Source organism: Hyaena hyaena, unplaced genomic scaffold (genome assembly GCF_003009895.1).
Source record: "Hyaena hyaena isolate Hyena2069 unplaced genomic scaffold, ASM300989v1 scaffold_645, whole genome shotgun sequence".
NCBI lineage: Eukaryota > Metazoa > Chordata > Mammalia > Carnivora > Hyaenidae > Hyaena > Hyaena hyaena.
Genome location: NW_024081272.1, coordinates 549,323 through 573,780, shown reverse-complemented (window position 1 = coordinate 573,780; position 24,458 = coordinate 549,323). Strand labels below are relative to the sequence as shown.

General features: G+C 37.6%; 1 protein-coding gene across 1 annotated transcript in view; it reads left to right on the top strand.

Annotated features, from left to right (window-relative positions):
* The window catches only part of PRTG (protogenin), a 118,508-nt gene extending 94,413 nt beyond the window's left edge, over positions 1-24,095 (top strand). Inside the window, exons 12-20 of the mRNA XM_039216581.1 lie at positions 7,748-7,843; positions 8,492-8,678; positions 9,588-9,715; positions 10,944-11,114; positions 18,970-19,152; positions 20,513-20,633; positions 22,152-22,317; positions 23,107-23,211; positions 23,691-24,095. Coding sequence (XP_039072512.1) covers positions 7,748-7,843; positions 8,492-8,678; positions 9,588-9,715; positions 10,944-11,114; positions 18,970-19,152; positions 20,513-20,633; positions 22,152-22,317; positions 23,107-23,211; positions 23,691-24,095 — 1,562 coding nt within the window. The remainder of the gene's footprint in view (positions 1-7,747; positions 7,844-8,491; positions 8,679-9,587; positions 9,716-10,943; positions 11,115-18,969; positions 19,153-20,512; positions 20,634-22,151; positions 22,318-23,106; positions 23,212-23,690) is intronic.
* Positions 24,096-24,458: the final 363 nt, after the last annotated feature.

The window sequence follows — 24,458 nt, the reverse complement described above, 5'->3', positions numbered from 1 at the left end:
TCTTCTTCTAATTTTTTTGGTCAACACAGGCTGGAAACTTTGGAGCTTTCAGATTCCTTCTCATTAATCCCTTCTCTCAACAATCCCATTTAGTCAAGCCATCTTGTATGTATATATAATAATCCATAATGGCTAGCCTGGCTCTTGGAGGTGTCTGAGATCTACCCCTAGCCTAACTATTCTACATGACTTTCACCCACGCACCCTCGACTGAGCTCTTCCCCATTACTCATCCCTGATCTACATGTTCCAGTCCCTGAGCCTTTGCTTATGTTTTGTCCTTGGCCTTGCTCTTCTTCCCTGTACTTACTATAAAAATCAAATTGTGTTCATTGTCTTTCTTCAGTGAAGCCTCTCTCTCCTAAAAAACTACTAGTAATCTTTTCTTCTTTTGAATTCCCTCAGAGCTTTAACAAATCTGTTTGCAGCAGTATTTCCTGTCTTGCATGATACTTATTTGTACCTTGGTCTTAGCTCCCCTAATACACTGTTACCAAAACAAATTTGAAACAAACAGATTATTTCAATTTGTTAATCTTAAAGATGAGGAAACTGAGGGACTCCTGGGTGGCTCAGTCAGTTGATTGTCCAACTTCGGCTCAGGGCATGATCTTGTAGTTGGTGAGTTCGAGCCCCACATCAGGCTTTGTGCTGACATCTCAGAGCCTGGAGCCTGCTTCAGATTCTGTGTCTCCCTCTGACCCTCCCTCACTTGGACTCTCTCTCTCTCTCTCTCAAAAATAATATTAAAAAAAAAAAAGATGAGGAAACCAAGTTCCAGGAGACTGCCTTTGAAGTCACACAGCTACAAAATTGAAGATTAAAATTCAAATCCCCTAATTCTCAAACCAGCCTTCTCCTCTACATTTATTTATTTAGCACTGAAAAGTACCTGCCAAGTGTCAGGCATTTTTAAAAGTTTTTTTTTTACAAATGTAAACCCATTTAATTCCCATTTTGTAGATGAGGAAACTCAAGTCAAACCCAAGTAGTCTGGTTCCAGATCCTGTACCTTTAATCACTATGCCAGCCTGTCCTATCCGAGAGGGAGCAGGGATTTGGAGTCATGTGATACTGAGAGTAGTTATTTTATTACTATTGATGTTTTCATCAGCATCTCATTACTGTTACACACTGGCCCTTTTGTAAAACTTTGTGAATAAATTTATTTCTTCTTACCAATAGTCTCAAGAGGCAGATTCTGTTATTGTCATCATAGCTATCTTACAGTGATTTTACCTAAGGGACACAGAAAGAAAATAACTTCCCCCAGGTTTTGCACAGTAGTGACCAAGCTAGAATTGGAATGCAGGCAGCCTGGGCCTCACATCTCAGACCTTCATCATTGTGCTAGACTGTCCCTTAGCTTCCGATAGCACTGAGTCATTAAGAAAGTTGTCTTCTGTTTGTCTCAGCATCCTCCTCTGTAGAGATTAGGTGACAAAAGCAATAACCTAGCTCAGGGTTTTTAAAACTCCATGTGAAATATTTATATGACAAATACTAATCCAAGGCACCCTTTTTTTCTTTTCACTGCTTTGCAATGCATGCAGTTCTTCATTTGGTGAAACTTAAGCAGTCATCGTATTTTATGCATACCTGTTTTGAATTGCTCATTCATAGTTTTTAGCTGGTACCTGAATAGCTACCACCTTCACTAGCTGGATGAGCCAGGGGCCATCACTCTCCATACAGGCACACAGATGCCATCTAGTGTTAGAGAAGAGAAATACAAGTTATTGAAGTAAAACACTGGAAGACCTGAGTTTTTTGTTCTGTGGTCTTTGGGAACATGTATGCAATGAAAATTGGGTATATTGTAGCACTGTTTTTGTAGGTTACTAAAATATCTAAAGATACCATTAATATGTGATTGCTTTTAAATCATATGCTTTTAGAGTGGATTTTAGGTCATTGATCAGGACATCTTGAACTTGGGCCTTAGAGCAAATCTCACTTTCTTGAACTTTTTTTCTTGTTCTGAGTTGTAGTCATTGAGGGTGATAAATACCTAATTGTTAAAACTGGTTATAATTAACTGAATGAATTTGTTATCTCTATCTGTTTGCTGTTTCTAATGCTAGTCCTCAAACTTCCATATTTCCATTTCAGGAAACAATCTACTGTTCTTCCATTAGGGAAGAAATCTATTACATTTCCCAAAGCATTTATATCATCAGGTAGTTTCTTTGTTAGCAGATGAGAGAGTATTAAAAGATGTGGGTGAGGATGGATTTGAAACTGAGAGTGTTATACACCATGTGACATGGTTGCCAAAACAGCAAGCATTCTTAGTTACCATAAACACATGACACAGCTCCTTCAATCATATATACATACAGACACACACTTGGGAGCCTTTGCCTGCTCCACAAACCAGGGAATATTAATGAGGACAGAGAATAATTAGAGCTCAGCTTTAGTATCTGATAACAGCTACTTTACTGACATTCTGGATTCCCAACCTTGCCTGTTTGAATGAATATCCTTGATATTTATTTACCTTCACAAAGATGATTACTAAGTTTTTGGTAGAGTCTTTTCTGCTTCCTGGGCAACTCTCCTCATTAGCATAACAGCAATAAAATCATGTGTTTACTAATTATAGGAAATACAGAGTTTTTAATAGCCATAATTTCATTTAGTACTCTTAAAATCCCTATTAGGGATTATATCTCTATTTTCCAAATGAAAATAACAAAGCTTAGCAAAGTAAGATATATGCTCAAGGCTTTACAGTTAATAAATAATACATACAGAATATTCATTTGCCAGTCTGTACTCTGGCAGACTGGAATTAAAGCAAGAGTTATGGCTTCCTAATCCTTGAGTCTTCATATAGTACCTGACTATCAGTAGGCATTTGATAAATGTTTGATGCCTATGACCAAACTTCTGGTTCTGATGTCTCCTGGTGTAAAACAAACTCAAGTGGAAGAGTTGGTGGTGAGAATGAATCAAAGGAAAAAAGTGAGATGAGTCCTAGAGTCAGAGGAGAAAAGAGAAGGGATGTAGCCATAATAATGTTTCAGGAAGGAAATCTTTATTTTTCTGCCAAAAGTTGACTCTGTAATAAAGGTACAAATTACTCTGGCTGGGATGATGATCATGTTAACTTAAGCTGACACTCACTAGAGATTTGTGTTAAATTAATTTGAGCTTTCTTTCCTTATTCTTCATCTTTTATATTGCTAAATCTTTAAGCACGTTTAAGTATAAATTCAAATACTACCTATCTGAGCCATCACCCCTGAGACCATTGAGAATTAACCCTCATGAGTGGTTTTTATACCCCTTATGTTGAGTTTTGAAGCAAATGGGACCAACTCTCTCCCTTTCTCCTTTTTCCCTCACTGGGTTTTGGAAAAGCTTGTACTGGGGCGCCTGGGTGGCTTAGTCGGTTAAGCGTCCGACTTTCGCTTGGGTCATGATCTCGCGGTTCGTGGGTTCGAGCCCCGCATCGGGCTCTGTGCTGACTGCCAGCTCAGAGCCTGGAGCCTGTTTCAGAGTCTGTGTCTCCCTCTCTCTCTGACCCTCCCCTACTCACGCTGTCTCTCTCTCTCTCTCCTAGAAATAAATAAAAAAATATAAAAAAAAAAAAAAAAAAAACTCACGCTGTCTCTCTCTCTCTCTCCTAGAAATAAATAAAAAAATATAAAAAAAAAAAAAAAAAAGGAAAAGCTTGTACTATTCTCTGTGGCTGCTCTTCCTGACTCTGCTGCTTTCCCTATAAACCACATATAGCCTAAGTCTCCTGAGTCTCATGTAACCAAGAACCACATACGTGGCAATGGTTGACTCAAGAAGGACTGTTAGCAGGCCTTGGAAACTGGTTCTCTGTGGCATTTCACAGTGTTGATCCAGGGTCTCCACTCTGTCCAGTACGCAACAGAGGGTCTTTCAGAACTGTAGAGTTTGAGTACTTATGCTGCTTGGGCTAAGGTACATTACTTATGCATTTAACTATATTTAATATGTTGGTCCTATCTTGTGTTTTTTTTTTTTTACTCTAATATTGTTAATTCTGTCCTCTGTTTTCTTTCTTAGTTGATAACTCTTATGGCCTGATAATGTTCATCTTAACATTATTTGAGGGCTCTGGTCCCCTGGATCCATGATACCAAATTTCTAACAAATGATGCATAAAAATGGGCCATATTATTCCAGAGCCTCTGGATTAACAAACCAAAATAATATAGTGACTAGATTTTGAGATCGGAGTCCTATTTCTTAAAGCCTTGAGGCACATGGCAAATGCACATGGCTGACTGCCCAGCGTGGTCTCCAACCAGACACTTTTATTTTTTTAACTGAGACTCTGTGAAGACCATAAGGAGTTGATCACATGTGAACAAACATTAAGTGGATTGTCTTTCTCAGATTTTTTTTCCACATAGTATGTCTTCTGTTTTAATTTTTTTCCACTAAAACGGTTTCCAAAATTATCCTGTCTCTTGTACTTTTTTGTGTGTGGATACAAAGGAATCTCGTGCACCTGATGTACTTGGCTTGCCAGCCTAATGTCTTGCCTTTTCCTGACCTCATGGAAACGAGCAGGGGAAGTAGCCCAGCGCTGAAATGGTTGCTCTGGAGATTTGGATGATTTCCAGATGGGCACCAGAAGAGCGACTCCTCTTCATGCTGGCTTGTTAGAGTCTGTGCCGAGTGGGTTGTACAGGTGCTGGGTGTGTTCGGGGAGCAACTCTTTTCTCTCATTTCCTCAGGACATGTAGGCCCTCTTCTGTCTGACCAACAAGAAAAGGTTAATTTGGGGTTTAAAATTTAATGTAAGCAGCTCTTTTTTTTAAAGAGGAAGAAGGGAAGTTGAAGAATCGATTTTAGGACTAAAAATAAATAACCATTGCAGAGAAATATTCATGAAGTGTTGATTGATAGTTTGCACAGAGGAAAAAAGATTAGTCTCTCCACCCAGACTCTTAAACCTCATCAAAATCAGCTTTTTGTGGGGGTCCCTGGGTAGCTCACTTGGTTAAGCATCTGACTCTTGATTTTGGCTCAGGTCATGATCTCACAGTTCATGAGTTAGAGCCCTACATTAGGCTCTGAGCTGACAGTGTAGAGCCTGCTTGGGATTCTCTGTCTCTCTCAAAAATAAATAAATACATTAAAAAATCAGCTTTCTGTGAGGCCATATCCATGTCTGGCTCCCTGAGAATGTGAGCTACTTTAGTCATAACCCTGTCTCATCCATCCTTCCTTTTCAGTATTTCCTAATTCCTGGCATGGTGCCCCACTCCCAGGAGACTTTCCTAAAGATATTATTCAGATTGAGTAGAAACAGTGAAGAAGTATGTTTGAAGAACTAGACTGCAGAGAGCCAAATGAATTCCATTTGTACCCCTTCAGAGGGAGTATTTGTAAATGGCACTCAGGATTCAGTTGATTAAGGAGTTTAGCAATATGTTAGGAGAAAAGAAAGAAGAATACAGATTAAAATTAACTAGCCATTAATCTGAACAGAAATCTTTGAATCTCAGAATTTTAATGCTAAATGTTGGAAATCATTTGAGTAATGAAATCCAAATATATTTTTTTGTTTTCTGTAATTATTTTACAAAATGTTTAAAAATATTTCTATTTTAAAATTTATTATAAGGTGGCAGACTTCCTTGCTGTGACAAAAGACCATGTATTTATGTAAATTTAAAGGACCCTATATGCTCCTCATCAAAGAAATATTTTAGTTTAGCTTTGTGTAACATTGGACATGCTACTTAATACCTTGGTACCACAGTTTATAGAATGGGAATAACATATATATTATAGAATTTTGTTGTACTCAAGTGAGATAATGTCTCAAAAAACATTTTCTATATTATAATCATGTATTAGTTCTCCTTCCTTCTCTCTAATAAGTATAGAAATATTCTAAGTTGTGTCAATTTTTCTTCTTGTGGTTTTAACTTTGTCAAAATAAATAGAAATAAAAATTTTCTATTTTAGGACATTCTTTTGATGCATTTTAATATTAAATATTAGAATATATATCAGTTTCAAAATGTACAAACTCTAATATTTTGGAAATTTTAATAAACTTCACATTTTATTTTTAGGTTATTAAATGTTTAAATTCACTCTAAAATTATTTTTATCCTTTTATTCTAAGGTTTTCCACATTGGCTATATGTATTAAGGATTTTTTCCTTATAAAATGTAGGTTGTATTTATGTGCTTATTATTATTTAGACAAGTACCATATAGGAATACCTTAAAATTAGAAATATCTACTATATGATTCAGCAGTCCCACTTCTGGGTATATATCAAAAGGAAATGAAATCAGTGTCTTGGACCATGTAGTTGCATCCCCATGTTCATTGCAGCATTTTTCATAGTAGCCAAAATATGAAAACAACCTGCATGTCTTCTGACAGGTGAATGGGTAAAGAAAATATGACATATATACACAATAGAATATTAGTCAGCCTTAAAAAAAAGAAGAAAATTTTGCCATTTGCACAACATGAATGAACCTAGAGGATATTATGTTAAGTGAAATACACCAGACACAGAAAAACAATTACTGTATGATTTCACTAATGTATGGAATCCAAAACAGTTGAACCCATAGAAGCAGGGAGGAGAATCATGGTTGCCAGGGGCCAGAGGTGGGGGGAAACAGGTAGATGTTGCTCAAGGGTCCAAAGTTTCACTTATGTAATATAAATAAGTTCTGGAGATCTGATGTACAGCATGGTGAGTATAATAGTTTTCAATACTGTATTATATTTCAATACTGTATTATTGAGATTTACTAAGAGTGTATTCGACATATATGCACACACAAAAATGATAACTGTGAGATGATGGATGTTTATGAGCTCAATTATAGTAGTTACTTCACAATTATACATATGTCAAGCATCAATTTTATACTTTAAATATATACAACTTACATTTGTCAACTGTACCTCCACAAAGCGGGGGAGAAAAATACAGTGTTTCTCAATAGTATTTATTTTTGCCCCAAGTAAGCACTCTGTAATTAAATATTATCATAAAGTTATACTTAAACATATTTGTATCATTAAACTTCTTGAATATGTTCTAAAATATATCATTTAAAACGTATAACCATTTATTTCCTCAAAACCTGAAAAAAATTTTTGGTTTCTGTATGTTTGGGAAGGACTTTGGTTTTCATAGTATGACCATGAATGAGCACCAGTAGAGGGAGCTCCAACTCTTCTTTCTTGGTGAATTTAGGGGTCAGCTTGAAAATCCGATTCTGGGAAGGGCATGCATTGAGATAAATAACACATAGTTATGAAGATTTTTAAAGGTATCAAGGAATGACGTTTGTAATTCTCCTTACCTTTGAGGAGAAATGATCTCACTTTGATTTCCATACTTTAGAGTTAGCTATCCTCAGATAACTGAACAAAAAACTTCTATGTCATGTAACCGCTTATAAGTGATCCATCAGGTTACCTTTTAGAATCAAGAATCTGTCTCTGGTCAGTTGAGAAGGAGGAGGAAGAAGAGCAATAGTGGTGATGTTACTGTCCAAACCAAGGTTAAGTAAAATTTTAAATAACTAGTAGTCAGAATAGCAAGGTCATACTAAGGTGAATTGCTGTCACTGTATAGGATAAGGAAAGGAAAAAAATAATCTCAAACTGTGAGGTTTTCAGAAGATTTTTAAACCAAAATCTAGAAAGGCGCTAGAACCTTTGCTGATTATCTAGATGGCTGGACCAAATTATTACCTGTCAGTTTCTTTATAGACCCCAGAAGAAAATATCACGTGAGGCTACTGGCTTACAACAACATAGAAGATGGCTATCAGGCAGACCAGACAGTCAGCACCCCAGGATGCGTGTGTAAGTAAGAGTTGTGGGAGCACACTTCACTCTGTATGGTTCACAGTCCTTTTTCTTCTCTTCCTTCTGTAAATTTAAGTCTCATTACTACTGGAATCATTGGTGATTTTATATCTTCCATGGTGCCTAATATAGTTACTTTGAACAAGTACATGCTCAAAATAAATATTTGAGATGTATTTAATGCCAAGAACCTATTTTACTTTTGCAAGCAAAAGACCATTAGAAATTTAATTGGGAAAAATAACCCTGAACACCTATCTGCTTTAACCTCAAGCCTATTTATTTTCTTCCCATTTCTGTTCAGTTTTACTGCTGCTAAGACCTGGTAGGTTTTATTGCTACTGAGGAGGGTGTTGGTTTAATGTTAAGTCCATTGCTGGCCTTCTGGATGTTTCAGGCTGGTAGTTTTACTTCTCTGTGCTTCTGTTTTATAGTCTAAGTATTGATAATATTTGATTCCTTATCTAAGTCATGGAAGAGTTGCTCAGAGTTGAATGATACATCTTTAGATATATCTATGAACGTCTTTAGTGGAAGAAAGAATTAAAGCCAACTTATAGAGTGGGGAGTTATGATTTTATCATTTTACCACTTTCTACAGTAATATTATGCCATGTAGTAAAATGACATTTTTTCTTTCAACAGCTGTTCGAGATCGCATGGTTCCTCCTCCACCACCACCCCACCATCTCTATGCGAAGGCTAACACCTCATCTTCCATCTTCCTCCACTGGAGGAGGCCTGCATTCACCACTGCACAAATAATTAACTACACCATCCGCTGTAACCCTGTCGGCCTGCAGAACGCTTCTTTGGTTCTATACCTTCAAACGTATGTAGCTTCTAGTAATTTTTTTTTGCTCTTTTTGTTTTTCTTTGCTCTTCTCCCCACTCATACTTCTTTCTTACCATCTCCAGCCAGCTTAAGCTTTAGCTGTAAGCACTTGTCTCAGGATTTCCCTTCCTTATAAAATGGCTAGGAGTTTTGCATCTTTACCATATCGAGTTCTGAAAACTCTTTTGACATCTAGTTTCTGTAAATGATTTTTTGTTGTTTCCCCAGCCTCATGCAGTAAGATTAGACAAGAAGCTAGTATTACTTTCAAGTGGCTAAACTTAGCATATTTAAAGGAAAAAACAAAAGACCATTTTTATGCTAGCATCAAAAAATAAAACTAGTTATTCTGTTTTCTTGGTTATAGTTAGAAAGATACCCATTACTATGATTTAAAAGAATGATTTGACGGGGCGCCTGGGTGGCTTAGTTAGTTAAGTGTACGACTCTTGGTTTCAGCTCAGGTCATGATCTCAGGGTTCGTGGAACTGAGCCCCAAGTCAGGGGCTGTCAGCACATAGCTTGCTTGGAATTCTTTCTCTGCCCCCTCCCCAGCTCATGCTTGCTCACTCAGCTCTCTCTTTCAAGATAAATAAACTTAAAAAAAATTATTTGAATTGTAGTATTTGAGAGGAATTCCTTTTGTAGTGGGACATTTCTATACTGCTAATTTCCTAGTTTCCTTTCAGAGACACAACTTGTAAGCTAGTTTACGTAGGAAAATACCAAATGTAGTATTTTAATAGTCAAATGAGATTGCTCGTTTAGGCTAAAAAAATTGTTTTAAAGAAAATGAGGAGGTGATAAATAAGAACAGTATGCCTTACCTATATTAACTGGAAACACTGAAATCTTTCAGAAATAATGCACTACCAGCATTAACAACTTCACTACTCGTATTTCTAGATCAGAAACTCACATGTTGGTTCAAGGTCTAGAACCCAACACCAAATATGAATTTGCTGTGCGGTTGCACGTGGATCAGCTTTCCAGTCCCTGGAGTCCTGTTGTCTATCATTCTACACTTCCAGAAGGTAAAGACAGTTACCTAAATGTGTAAATAATATATATGTCACTTTAAAGAAGGTGCTATCTGAGTTGCCACCCTGGTTGACCTGTATGCATTTGTTTTGTTTTGTTTCTTAACTCTCGAAATTTATTTTCCTTTATTATTATTATTTTTTTTTTTTAAGTTCCTCTCACTGCATGTATTGCACAGACAGGTGAGATTAAATCTAGCCCCTCTCATTAGGGAACACTAAATTTTCCAAAATCAGGTGTGCTGTTCAAGACTGCACCCAAATAATTTAAAATGGAAGTAAGGAAATAGTGCATTTAATGATGTTAAGAGTCGCATTAGAGCAAATGTGAGTGGTAGGTTGTGTGCACAGTGCCGTGAATGTGATCCCTGACTGAGCACCATTTCTGTAACTTACCTATGACTCTCACTGAGGTAGTTCATGCCTGTGGGCCTGCATTTCCTTTTCTCTAGGATGAAAGTGAAGGAGTGGATGATCTATATAAGGACCAATGCAGCTCTGTTATACTTACACTGAGAGAAAACAAAGGCAGGACATTTACTCCAGAGAGCACAGGGCCACTTTACCTGTGGTTTGGGCTATATTCCCATATGTGATGTGGTGCCAAAACCCAGCTCTTCATACTTTTAGTTCATATTAAACTGGAGTCAACTAAAATCTCAAGACTTTACTACTTCCCCAGATACAAATCATTAGTCTAAAGTCTGCCCTGTAAACTAATTGATTCACATCTTTTTGGAGAATAACTAAGTGTTTTGGTCTCAGGTATTTCCTTTAGTGGCTTCTGAATCAGGTTAAATATACTGTACATTTTAGTAAGAAATGTAGTTTAAATTCAATTCCTAAACAGGGTGTGAGACTCAATATTTAATGGGCAGCTGCTGCTGGTGGAATTGTAAACATTCCTTAATTATCAATTTGGTAAAACAATATCAAAAGTCCTAAAAATGCTTACACCCTTTGACTTAATAATTCCCTAAGACTCTACCATCTCCTTTTTCATGATGTTTTAAATATTATAAAAATGAAATTATCTCTCAGAAAAAGAAGAAAAATAGTTTTTTACCCTTATCACTGATGATCTTTAACAGCTGTGATTCTGAGACTTTTTATTGTGGTTTCTAGTTTTTCTAACTCTTTTCCATGACTATCCATCTATTAGGTATTTGGGTGTTTGACCATTTAATCCTAGTAATATAGTATTTTTTACATGTGTGCACAGCCCCAACAGGCCCACCAGTTGGAGTAAAAGTGACGTTGATAGAGGATGACACTGCTCTGGTTTCTTGGAAACCCCCTGAATGCCCAGAGACAGTGGTGACGCGCTACACCATCTTGTACGCGTCCAGGAAGGCCTGGATTGCAGGAGAATGGCAGGTCCTACACCGAGAAGGTAAATATGATCATAAGTTATCAAAGAAGATGAGATGTAAGGTTATTGATGATAAGGAAACAAATAGAAGGCTCTAGTTTGTTTTAAATTTATATTTATGAAGTAACAAATTATTAAGGATTTGGGCTTTTTTTAATGTTTGTTTATGTATTTATTTAAGGAGACAGAGCATGAGTGGGGAAGCGGGGGAGAGAGAGAATCCCAAGCAGGCTCCACGCTCAATCTCATGAACCATGAGATCATAACCTGAGCTGAGATCAAGAGTAGGAAGCTCAACTGACTGAGCCCCCCAGGACCCCAAGGACTGGAGTTTTATTCGGAGAGCATGGGGAAGCCATCAGCATATCTTAAGCATGAGCATATGATTCACGTTCCAGAAAGACCATTCTTGATTATTGTTAATAGAAGGGGTTTGGTCCAGGAGGATTGGGTAAGAGTAATACAGAGACTAGGAGGTGACTGTAATGGTCCAGGAAACAGACAATAAGCCTGGATTAGGTCACTGAGGATTGGATATGAGAGGATGGTCAAAAGATACAAAGGAGGTTAAATTGACAGGACTTGGTAGCTTATGTAAAGAAGAGAGGGTTAAGGAAGGGAGAATTGTTATAGATGATTACTGGATTTCTGGTGCTCCCTTGCACTGGAGTAGCCAGTGCTGGAAGAAGACCTAGTTGAAGGTAGCAGACCTGTATACAGCTACTGAAATGGCCCACATACAAATAATGTGGCCCATATAAATATTAGGGTCCACTTAAGTACAGGAAAAAGCTGATTGGGACATAAGAACACTGAATTTAATTTTTTAACACTAACTTTTATTTTTAGGTGAGAAGTACTAAATTCTAAAGCATTTTAACATTCTCACTGCATGCTTTTATCATTCTATCCTTTTTAAATTTTTGAGTCTTCCATTTGGACGAGTCCCACATGGCAGTTTTTAGATGGGCCATCACATAAGTGGTAAAGCGTTATTACTTTGGTGCTTCTTTAATTCAGACATGCATACTGGGAAAAGAACAGTTTGCCAAGCAATTAAAAACTTAAGAAGGATTTTAAGAAGGAAATTTGTTGGCCATCTCTATATTCTAAACACTTTTCCAGTGTTTAGCTTTCTACATACATTTTACTTTTTGAGGAGAATGTTTACCTAATTAAGAAAATAAATTTTAAAGACACTCATGTGGATATAATATAAAACTATCTATGCAAGTGTAAAACAAACAAATGATGACTTTAGTTGGAATTTTAATAGTCATATATTCATATTTTTCATTCTGCTGAAGCCACACTAAGTAATGATTTCCTGGTCACTGAAGAGAATTGAATGTAATAAGTGCTTGACAGCAATACAGTTTTATATGTGTGTCAATTATCTATTGCTTCCTACCAAACCACTTTAAAATTAGTCATGTTATTTTCTCACAGTTCTGTGAGTCAGCAGTTTGGACTGGGATCAGCTGGATAGTTCTTCTCTTGGTCTCTCCTGAGGTCACTCATAAGACTTAAATCATCTCATGATTTCAACAGTGTGGGTAGCTTAAAAACAGCAGGAGAGAGTTCCAACATCAGGAAGGGAGGGAGGAGGCTGCACGTACAAAGCTTTGCAAGCCTCTACTTGTATCATGTTTGCTAACGTCCCACTGGGCAAGGCAAATCAGGTAGGCAAGCCCAGAGTTAGTGTTGGAGAGAACTGCTCTTGGGTGTGGATAAACAGAGGCTCCATTTATTTAGGGCTATTAGTCTTACAGGCTATCACAGTATTCTTCAAATGCATACTTTAGTTTGAGTTAATTCCAAAATGATTTATTGACACATTTGACCAACTTGATTTAATGAGGTGTTATTTATAAGTAATTAATCTTACAAGTAATTAGTTTATCACATGAGCACATATTCCCTTTAGCTCTTTATTTGTACCTGGCTAAAAAGAAACAGTATTTTGTTTGGGTTCCTTTCAACACATTCATTTGTCAGTTTCAAACAAGGCTCAGAAAACAATAGTTTGCCTTGCTGATGACCCAGTAGTGAAATGGATTGTAATTGCAGGTTTTTACATCTATATAAGCCTTTCTAACTGTATAATCATGCATGGGAGAAAAGAATCTATTTTTGCCATTATTCTACTTTTGTGATTTTAAGAAACATTCTTAGCAAAAAGCTTTTGTCTTTTTTTAAGTATAGAGAACCTTTTTAATAGCTAATGCTAGTGTTTCATAGTGGGCTAAATGAACAATATAGGTTAAAAAAAAAACCATTGAATTTATTTTTTTGAGAGCAAAAAACATAAAGGGTTTAAGTCATCTACTTTTATTAAAAATTTGTTTAATGTTTATTTTTGAGAGAGAGAAAGAGAGAATGCGAGTGGGGGAAGAGCAGAGAGAGAGGGAGACCCAGAATCGGGAGCAGACTCCAGGCTCCAGGCTCTGAGTTGTCAGCATAGAGCCCAATATGAGGCTAGAACTCACGAGCCATAAGATCATGACCTGAGCCAAGTCGGATGCTCAACCCACTGAGCCACCCAGGCACCCTGGGTTACCTCTTTTAAACCAAAAACAAAAAATGCAACATGACATTTAAAGATAAAAATAAAATGTAAAATGGTCTTTAACGTCTGATTATGGCAATTTTTTAAAAGGTAAAAGGAAAGAAGAAAATGAGGAAAATGGAAGAGGAAGAATATCAGTATTTCTTTCCTCTATCAATCTCCTATACGTATTTTGTTTATACATTTTATGTGTATATTTAATTCACATATTTATTACCAAATGGAATAAGATTTTTTCATTAGGGAAAATATTTTTATGTTTGTTTTCGAGAGAGACTGTGAGCAGGGGAGGGGCAGAGAGAGAGGGAGACACAAAATCCAAAGCAGGCTCCAGGCTCCGAGCTGTCAGACCAGAGTCCAACGCAGAGATTGAACCCATGAACCATGGGATCATGACCTGAGCTGAAGTTAGACACTCAAACGACCGAGTGACTCAGGCACTCCCATTAGTGAAAATATTTTTAAAAATATTCCTGATGACCAGATGATATTTGTGGCTAAAATTGTACATGGTGAAATGCAGGGGCAGAAATGTGATATGAAATCATACTTGCGTGTAGTTTAAAGTGAATCAGAAATTATAGTCTTTACCTTCCAGATCTGCAGTAAATTAGCACAAACTAGTCAATTATTTTAAAATCTAAAAGGCACTATGGGAAATTATGCCCTATACTATAGCAATTCCTGAACTCCATTCCTCATAGCATGTTTCCCAAGATTGTCCAAGATGTCCCTTCTTCAAAAAAAAAAAAAAAAAAATGTTCTATGACTAAGTAAATTTAGTCTAAAATTTAAAAAATAATTTTTTTACATTTATTTATTTTCGAGAGACAGAAACAGCACAAGTGAGGGAGGGGCAGAGAGCAAATGAGACACAGAATCTGGAGCAGGCTCCAGGCTCCGAGCTGTCAGCACAGAGCCTGACGTGGGGCTCAAACTCACAAACTGTGAGCTCATGACCTGAGCTGAAGTCAGACACCTAACTGACTGAGCCACCCAGGCGCCCCAAATTTAGTCAAGATAAAAATATCATTTCCACCTATTAGAGATTCACACCAGAAATTAAAGTATTTCAATAAAGGAATCCATTTAACTTAACATTCACCAGTTAAATCAGAATACCAAGAGTAGGAACAAATTAAGTTATTAAATGAATTCTTACTGAGTTATTATTTTGTGGCAGGCTCTTTTCTAGGCATTGGCAATACTACAGTGAACAAAACAATGCTCCTTCCCCATTGAAGCTTATATCTCAGGTAACACACAAACAAATATGTAAGTATTCCAGTAGTATCCTACGTGCTGTAAAGAAAGCTACAATGAGGAGAAGAGACAAAGTGATGGAGGTAGTAAGGTCAAATTCTTTTGGAAGAAACTTCATCTGAGCAGAGCCCTGTGGATATCGGAGGAAGTGCAAAGGCCCTGAGACAGAAGTGTGCTTGGCATGTTAGAGGAACAACAGGAAGGCCAGAGAGGCTGGAATAAAGGGAAGAGCAAGCAGTAGAAGATTGGGGGGAGGAAACCAAGCACAGATCTTATAGGCTGGACTTTGTAGACTACAGATTTTATTTTAAGAGAGATGGAAGACATTGGAGACTTTTGGTCAGATTTACATTTTGAAAGGATTTACCTGGGGGCACCTGTGTGGCTCAGTCAGTTAAGCGATTTCAGCTCAGGTCATGATCTCATGGTTCATGAGTTTGAGCCCTGCATTGGGCTCTGCACTAACAGTGTAAAGCCTGCTTGGGATTCTCTCTCTCTCTTCTCTCTTTGCCCCTCTTGACTCTTACTCACAATTTTCTCAAAATAAAAAAATCAACCTTAAAACAAAAAGCATTTAAAAGGATTACTCTGGCAACCACCTGAAAAATGGATTATAAGCAGGTAAGTGTGGAAGTTGAGAGACCGTTGAACATACAGGTGTCTACGTGAAAGTTAATGGACATTTGGACCAGAGTGATAATGAGGAAGATAGTAAGCTATAAGAACACAGTTTGAAAGAACAGCATATTAGGTTTGCTGCAGATTGATGTGGAGTGTAAGGAAAAAAGAGAAGCAAAATTGACAGAGAAAGTCAAAGGTTTGGTACTTAACATGTTAAATTTGAGATGCCTCCTAAGTGTTCAAATACAGAAATTGATTAAACAGTGGGAGGGTTAAATTCATGGGAGAGGTATGAAAAGTATACTAGTGGTGTAACTAAGACTAATTAAGACTATGGGACTGGAAAGCATTCACATTGTGTAGACAGAAGTGAGTTCTGAGACTGCATTCTGGAGCACTTCTGCAGCCTCAGAATCTTGCCCTGTGCTTTTTTATACTAAATGAACACTCCTTTGGTGACAAATAGCTCATATTTTAATAGAAGTTCAATTGGCATTTACTAAGAATTGTCTTATGCAAAGCATTATGCTATCCACCTTAAGTTGTTCAAATGTGCAAAATATTTCTGTCTTCCAGAAGGGGAAGAAGGGAAGGTCAGAGGTGAGGAAGAAGACTCCCTTTCATTGAGTCTATATACACACTTATGTCAGAGACTTCCCAGTGGTAGTTTATTTAATGCTTTCTAATAATTATATGAGGTGGGAATTATTGCCCCCATGAGGAAATTAAAGTTCAGTAATGTGCCCCAAGTCACAAATTACATAGTTGGTAGCATGCCAGCATTTGATCAACATTGATCCAACACTAAGGCTATTGTACTGTCTGGTTTGTGAAACTCCTAGAACAGCTAAAGATTAAGATACATGTGAACAGCTGTGGACTGGAGTAGTCACACTAATTGAGATTGAGCTAGTCTGCTGAGAGGATATAGGGAAAGGCATATCACTTCAGTCTTCAGTATTTGGGAACTGCTTTGAGTAAACTGTTTTGTTCTTGATAAAGAAGCCAGAATGTTAGTTTCCTTTTTGGTGTGAAGGAAGATTCTTTTTGTGGGACACGTCTAAACAGCTCTTCTGTTTATAAAACTTAAATGAAAAGAGTTTTAATTGCAGGTAGGGATTGGTTTTTGCCAAGCATTTTAAAACTTAAATATAAAGTATTCTGTGCTAAAATGGAAACTCTATTTATATGTCTGTTGTGAAGAAACTGAAATGCTTTTTCTTCTAGTTAACTGTAACCTGTCACAATACATTTCTATCTTTTTTTTTTTAATTCACCTGCCTGAGAACATGGTAGCCATAGAGAGACTTCCTGATTCTAAATAAGGGTCAGTTTGTTTATTTAACAGTTGTGTACTCAAGTCGCTCACACTGTCTTCAGTCCAAGCTGAAACCAGAGAACATGAAAACAAGCGTGTTCAGCCCTCGCATAGCTGCTCGGTTCAGCTGCCTCACACCGTGTGACCTCAGAGGTGGCCTCCGAATCATGACCTGAGCTCTGAGATCACCCCACGTTTCACTTGCATAATGAAATAGACTCTAGCAAGTGTAAGAGAATAGTGAGGTCTGGCTGGGGGTGACTGCTACAAGCTATCATAAGCTTTTTGAAGCTCTTATTTTAAGATTTATTTATTTAAGTCATTTAACATACAGTGTAGTATTGGTTTTAGGAGTAGATCCCAGTGATTCATCACTTACATGTAATACCCAGTGCTTATCCCAACAAGTGCCCTCCTTAATGCCCATCACCCATTATAAGGAGGCTCTGAGTTGGGGGAAATGTGAGATGAAGTCACCTTACGGAATCTAGGTTCCCTGTGAATATTGGCCCACAAATGCAGGATTGGGACACATTTCTGGTTGGATCCTCTTACACCTATGTTCTTAACATTAGGATTAATTCCTAGGGTGGGAATCCCTTTTGTAAGAAAAATACTTTATTTTTTTTTATATTTTTATTTCTAGGAGAGAGAGAGAGAGACAGCGTGAGTAGGGGAGGGTCAGAGAGAGAGGGAGTCACAGACTCTCAAACAGGCTCCAGGCTCTGAGCTGGCAGGCAGCACAGAGCCCGACACGAGTCTTGAACCCATGAACCTCAAGATCGTGACCTAAGCGAAAGTTGGACGCTTAACCGACTAAGCCACCCAGGCGTCCCAGAAAAATACTTTAGTGCAGTGGCAGAACAAGAGCAGAGAGACCCCACATGTAATAAAAGTGCCCAAATAGAAATCCTTCTTAGCCGTCAGGCCCACAGAAAAGATCTTTTGATACTAAATATATGTAAATTCAAGTGATGGTTACTTTGGAGAGAAGCAGATGCTAAGCAGATTACCAGTGGTGGTTTCTGTAATTAATCTGAAACCTAGGTCTTCAACACTCTTAGGTTCCTACATAACTTTGGCATTTTCCTGCTGTTTATTTTCAAGAAATTTTAGATAATGATTGAGAGAGTGAGAAATCTATTGATACTTTAAAAAATAATTGTGTTGTTTCTAACTTAAGAAGTAAGAACAAGATCATCTATCACAATTATCATAAATAGTTTAAACATTTCTCTCTTTTTTTCTGTTTTATTTATTAATTTTTTAAGTAATCTCTATACCCAGTGTGGGACTTACATTCACGACCTCAAGATCAAGAGTCACATGCCCTATCAACTAAGCCAGGCAGACATTCCTAAATATTTCTAAAAGAAAATAAGACTTTCACATTGGATTTAAAAAATCTAATTATGGCTGTTGAATCTGGGTTCATTATATCATTCTCTCTTTACCTGTGTTTGAAATATTAAAACACACGTTATATAAAAAACATATAAAAAACAAAACAAAAATACATACAACTTTTTTTTAATTTTTTAAAATTTATTTCTGAGAGAGAGAGAGAGAGAGACAGTGTGAGCATGGGAGGGTCAGAGAGAGAGGCAAATACAGAATCTGAAGCAGGCTCTAGGCTCTGACCTGTCAGCACAGAGCCCAACGGTGGGGGGGGGGGAGGGGGGGGCTTGAACTCACAAACCGTGAGGTCATGACCTGAGCCAAAGTCGGATGCTTAACTGACTGAGCCACCCAGGTGCCCCTACATACAACTTTTTAAAATTCCTAGAACAAAATTACAGAGAAGGATTATTTAGAGGCAGTGTGCATGGTACAAGGTTAAGTGAAAACTCTAAAATATAAAAAATGCATGTAGTAAATATGTACTCAGTAAATATGTGTGCATAGACACACATACACACAAATATACCAGAATGTTAACAAAGGAAGATTGTCATCTTATTTATATCTGTATTTTCCAAATGTTCTACAATAAACATGTTACTTTTATAGTCAGAAAAACATATCTCAAATAAAGAGTCATGGTTGTGTGTTTTCTAAAAGATAAAAAATAAAGTTTACTTCTTTTGTAATTGATACATTTATAGGGGCAATAACCATGGCTTTGCTAGAAAACCTGGTGGCAGGAAATGTGTACATTGTCAAGATATCTGCATCCAATGAGGTGGGAGAAGGACCCTTTTCAAATTCTGTGGAACTGGCAGTCCTTCCAAAGGAAACCTCTGAGTCGAATCAGAGGCCCAAGCGTTTGGATTCTGCTGATGCCAAAGGTCTGTATGCTGCCACAGTCACTGATTTTTCTTAAGAACGTGTAGTATTTTTTTCAGCTCTTCTGTACTTTATTTCCTCTCCTAGCATGGCCATATCCCTAAACCTCCACTCAGCTCCGTGAGTTGCTGCTCCATGGCTGTTCCCTGCACTCTAGCAGGAAACAAACTTTACCTCAGAATTAACTGCAGCTTTCAGATCACTGTGTTCCAGTTACTTCACTTCCCAGCTGTGCAGCTACTGAGACAAAGGAGTCACACGGCCCAAGGATTGATGGGAGTAGGCTTCCAGGGAGATTTCATGGAAATAAACAGCAGTGCTGGTTGTGGTGATCAAGCTGAAAGCATGGTTTTCATTAAGAGTTTTTACCACAGAAACAGAAAGTTGTTTCTCTCCAGAAAAGCAATAAATAGAAGAAATATCTTTGAAGAGCCACCCTCACCCCATTCAGGGCAACTGTCCTGTCCTAAAGGAAGCCAGGGCCTCCTGTGGTACAGGACAAGCCACCTTTTTTTCCTCCACTTCAGGGGAGTGGGCCTGTGGAGGGGGAGGGGCTTTAAATGGAGGCATTGCTGGCTGAACTCCGCGGGGCTCCAGCTCCTCGGATAGTCATTCAGTACCTCATTGCTGTGTATGCATGTTTGTGCATGCATGCGTGTGTGGGGGAGGGGAGGTGTCGGAAGAGAAAGACAGGGAAGGAGAGAGAAAAAAAGAGAAAGGACAGAGCTTTAAGCATTGGAGGGAGGTAGCGGTAGTATCTGCCTTATCATGGGAAAAGGAGAGCAAGGCTCATATTCGCTTCTCAAATACCTTGCTACTCAGAGTTTTTAGGGACTAGCAACATGAGTATCACCCAAGAGCTTGTTAGATGTGCAGAATATGGGCCCCACCCACCATGTAGTGAATCAGAGTCTGTATTTTAACATATCTCCTAGTGATCTGGTGCACATTAAAGTTTGAGGAACACTGGTATATAATGCAAGCATGTACATGGAAAACTAATCTTTAATATACAGTTCTGTTTTTAAGGTAACATGACATGAAAGCTACCCTTTGGTTCATCAAGAAACATCTATGTCTTTTGCCTTTTAGCATTATAAGTTATGCACTGGTGTCCATGTTTGATATAATAATATAATATTTAGAACTTGCATTTACAATCTTCAATATGGGAAGATAAACTGATCTTTGAGATGACTGATAAAAGTAGTATGTGTCTTTTCTGCTTGCACACAGACTGTCAAAAATTTTTCCTATGAGAAGAAAAAAATTATAGAAAAGCAAATACCTATCTCACAATTATGATAAATGGAACCGTTTATATTTCTGATTGATTCTGAGTGAATGTGTTTCTCCTTCTAGTTTATTCAAGCTATTACCCTCTGGATCAGAAGTCGATGACTGGCATTGCTGTGGGCGTTGGCATAGCCTTGACCTGCATCCTCATCTGTGTTCTCATCCTGATATACCGAAGTAAAGCCAGGTGTGTTTCCATTGCTAGACATGTTAGGTGGTTAAAAAAACATTTAAATTATAGTAACCACAAGAAGCAAATTGAAGTCAAGCACTTTCAGTAGCAACTGGGATTTTCCAACTTAAAATAATGTTGAGTTCTTAATTGCTATAGAGATGTGCTCACTTTGGGAGGAGATTATTTTTTTGCCCAAAAAACTATACCAATAAAATATTCTTTTAAAAAAATTTTTTTTATAGTTTATTTATTTTTGAAGGAGAGACAGAGACAGAGAGTGAGCTGGCTAGGGGCAGAGAGACAGGGAGACACAGATTCTGAAGCAGGCTTCAGGCTCTGAGCTTCCAGTACAGAGCCCAACATGGGGCTTGAACTCACAAACTGTGAGATCATGACCTGAGCCAATATCAGACGCTTAACGACTGAGCCATCCAAGTGCCCCACCAATAAAATATTCTTAAATGAGACTCTAGTTTCCTCATTTCCTTTTTATTTTGAGAAGTACAAAATATATCCTTTGATTTCTTTTTTAAAATGGCACACTTAATCTGATGTATGTCCTGATTGAGAAGATTTCTTACTGTCTGGAATATTTTCTTTTTAAGTAGGCTGCCATGAGAGCTCCTCCCTTACTTCCTCCACAGCACGTATGTTTGGGATTCTCCAGACATTGGTTAAAACAAATGCAATAAGTAGGGATCTGTCCTTTGTAAACGCTGTTAGACAGTCTCATTTGTAGTTTGACTTGGGCTAAACCCTCAGCATTCAGTAAATTTGTCTGTATCTAACCATTTATATTTTGGCTTTTGCTTTTATATATTTTTAAGGTTCTTTATTGTATTTTTTAAATGTCAAGGTCAGATACACATTATTTTTGGATAATCCCTATCATTGGACTCCTTCCATTAGCATTGATTATCAGAATTGACCTTAAAAGTTTGGTACTTGTTCATAAAAACGTACTCAGAAAGCATATTATGATAAAGAAAGAATTCTAACATCTTATAATATGATTTCACTGGCTTAGTTTTGCTGTACAAGCTTCTCACTTTGAGAATTTTTTTATAAAATTTTTCTGCACATTGTTTTAGTGATACCAAAATCTGACAGAAGCGCTACTCTGAATTTGCCATCCTTAACTGGCACGTGAATTGTTATGCTAGTGTGATGGACGATCTTCAGACCTGAAAGAGAACATGTGAATTTTAAAATTATAATTTTATGCATGAATTTGAAATAATAGTTATAAATAATAGTACTTTGTAACTATTAAAGCTTTTCTTAAGTGTGAAAAGTTATTTTATATAAGCAGATATTGGGGCAAAAGGAAGTAAAGAATGTTCCTCAAATCCTAAAAGTTCACAGCAGTGAGTTGGAGATAAAAATTTAATACTCAGTTTCTAAAGATATTTGAGAAACAAGCATTGAAGATCTCCACTGTTTGTGAAGTTGTGATTATAGACCGAATTTGGTACATCTGTCTAGATCTCCGATGAAATTAGAAGATTTCTTATTCTTGCAATATTTCAGGAAATCATCTGCTTCCAAGACGGCACAGAATGGAACTCAACAGATATCTCGTACTAGTGCCTCTCTAGCCAGTGGAAATGAAGTAGGAAAGAACCTAGAAGGAGTTGTGGAAAATGAAGACTCCTTAATGCCAATGATAATGCCAAACAGCTTCATTGATGCAAAGGTACTCTGAGCTGAGATACTGATTTACTACATATCAGGAGAAGTGGTGTGGGAAGAAAGACATGGGGAAAAAAGATAGAATCTAAAGTGGAAAGAGGGGCACCTGGGTGGTTCAGTTAGTTGAGCATCCAAGTTGATTTCGGCTCAAGTCATGATCTCATGGTTCTTGGGTTCGAGACCCCTGTATTGGGCTCTGTGCTGAGGGAGCAAAGCCTGCTTAGGATACTCTCTCTCCCTTATCCCTCCCCTGATCACTTTCTCAAAGAAAGAGAGAAAAGAGGCAAAACAGAGGAAGGCCTAGATGAAGCAGAGAACCCAGTTTGGAGGATGGAGCTCTCAGTTCCCTTGTCTTAGCCTAAGAGCTGATCCTCCCATTAGTGCCATTGTTGAGCACTGTGGAGCATATACGGACCCATTGTTTTTTCTTCCCAGCTGCTTTTTAAGTTTTCCAAATATGTGGAAAAATTGAAAGAATAATGAATGCACAAATAATTGTCAGTATCTTGTCATAGTTCTTTATTTCTCTTTGTTTGCTGTACCATTTGAAAATAATTTTTGGAATTACTACACTTCACCCCAAATACTTCAGCATATATATCTCTCTTGAGAATAAATCTATTATGTCTTTTTGGTCAGTAACAAATACCCTGAATTTGTTATGCATTGCTTGTGTGAAAAAAGAAATAGTTGTGTCTCTGATGGTTTTTTTTTTAACACTTAAAATTTTGAGTGCTACTTGTAATAAACTGAAATCTATAATATTTACTTTTTCTCCTCCTTTTTCCTCCAGGGAGGAACTGATCTGATAATTAATAGCTATGGTCCTATAATTAAAAACAACTCTAAGAAAAAATGGCTTTTTTTCCAAGATCCCAAGAAGACAAAAGTTGAGCAGGTAACCCATCTAAATGAGAAAAATTTTTGGCAACCCAAGGTATTATGAGATGATAATTAAAAAGAGAGGAAAATGTAAATGAATGCTTTAATTTTCATTTCTCTCTGGATATGATTTTATTAATTTGGGGCATGACTCTGTGAAAATCCATGGTGCGTGATTACTAAAGTGACAGTTGGAATAGTAATCAGAGCTGTGTTTTTCAGCAGGGAAAAGGGGCCAGTGAAGAAAGGGATGGGGCAGGAATATTCATCAAAAATCACTGAAGAAGACTTTGGACACTTCACTTGACCCAGTGATTCTGATGTACAGCCACTTGGGTGGAGAGCTACTGACCTAGATAATCCCTTCATGATGGTGGCCTTTCACCCATGTATTTGAACAGATTGCTATCAGAATATATGGAGTTTGTAAAACCATATATTATTTTTCAAAAGCATTCTATCATCACTGATGGTGTTTTATGTATTTTTGTATAGCCTCAAAGAAGATTTGCTCAAGCAGTCTGCTTTTACCAGCCAGGCACTACTGTGTTAATCAGTGATGAAGACTCTCCCAGCTCACCAGGTCAGACAGCCAGCTTCCCAAGACCCTTTGGTGTTATAGCTGATACTGAGCATTCGGCGAATAGCGAAGGCAGCCACGAGACTGGGGATTCTGGAAGGTTCTCCCATGAGTCCAATGATGAGATACACCTGTCCTCAGTTATAAGCACCACGCCCCTGACCTCCAGTTCCTTCACTGGCAGTGATTCCGGTGGGGATCCCTCAGTGAGGAAGTGTGAAGACCCTGCAGTGCTGCTAGATGCTGAGCAAACATCCCCTTCAGTTCTGCAGCCACCGTCGGCCATGCTATGCTTTGATAAAAATGATTTTCCAATCTAGATAGCCATGTTCAGGTATTCCCACCTTTAAGTCTGTTCGAAGGACAATGAACAGGGAGCCAAAGCCTTTTGTGAAAATCTGAATGTCTTATTGGGTATTTCAGCTTTTTTTAAATGTGTTTTGTTTTTTATTTTTAAACTCACGTATTTTGAATGTTTCATTGTCAGCAATGTGAAAAGACAGTCAAGATATTTGACTGAATTATAAAATATATCACTGGAGCAAAGGGAAGACTTTTCAAAGTCCCTTTGCTGATTATCTACCTCAGTTTGCCAGATTGCAAACTCAGAAGACAACTTTGTTATCTCATTTATTGTGATAGTTTATCTCAGCTACATAACCAATGATACTTCCTAGTAGCAT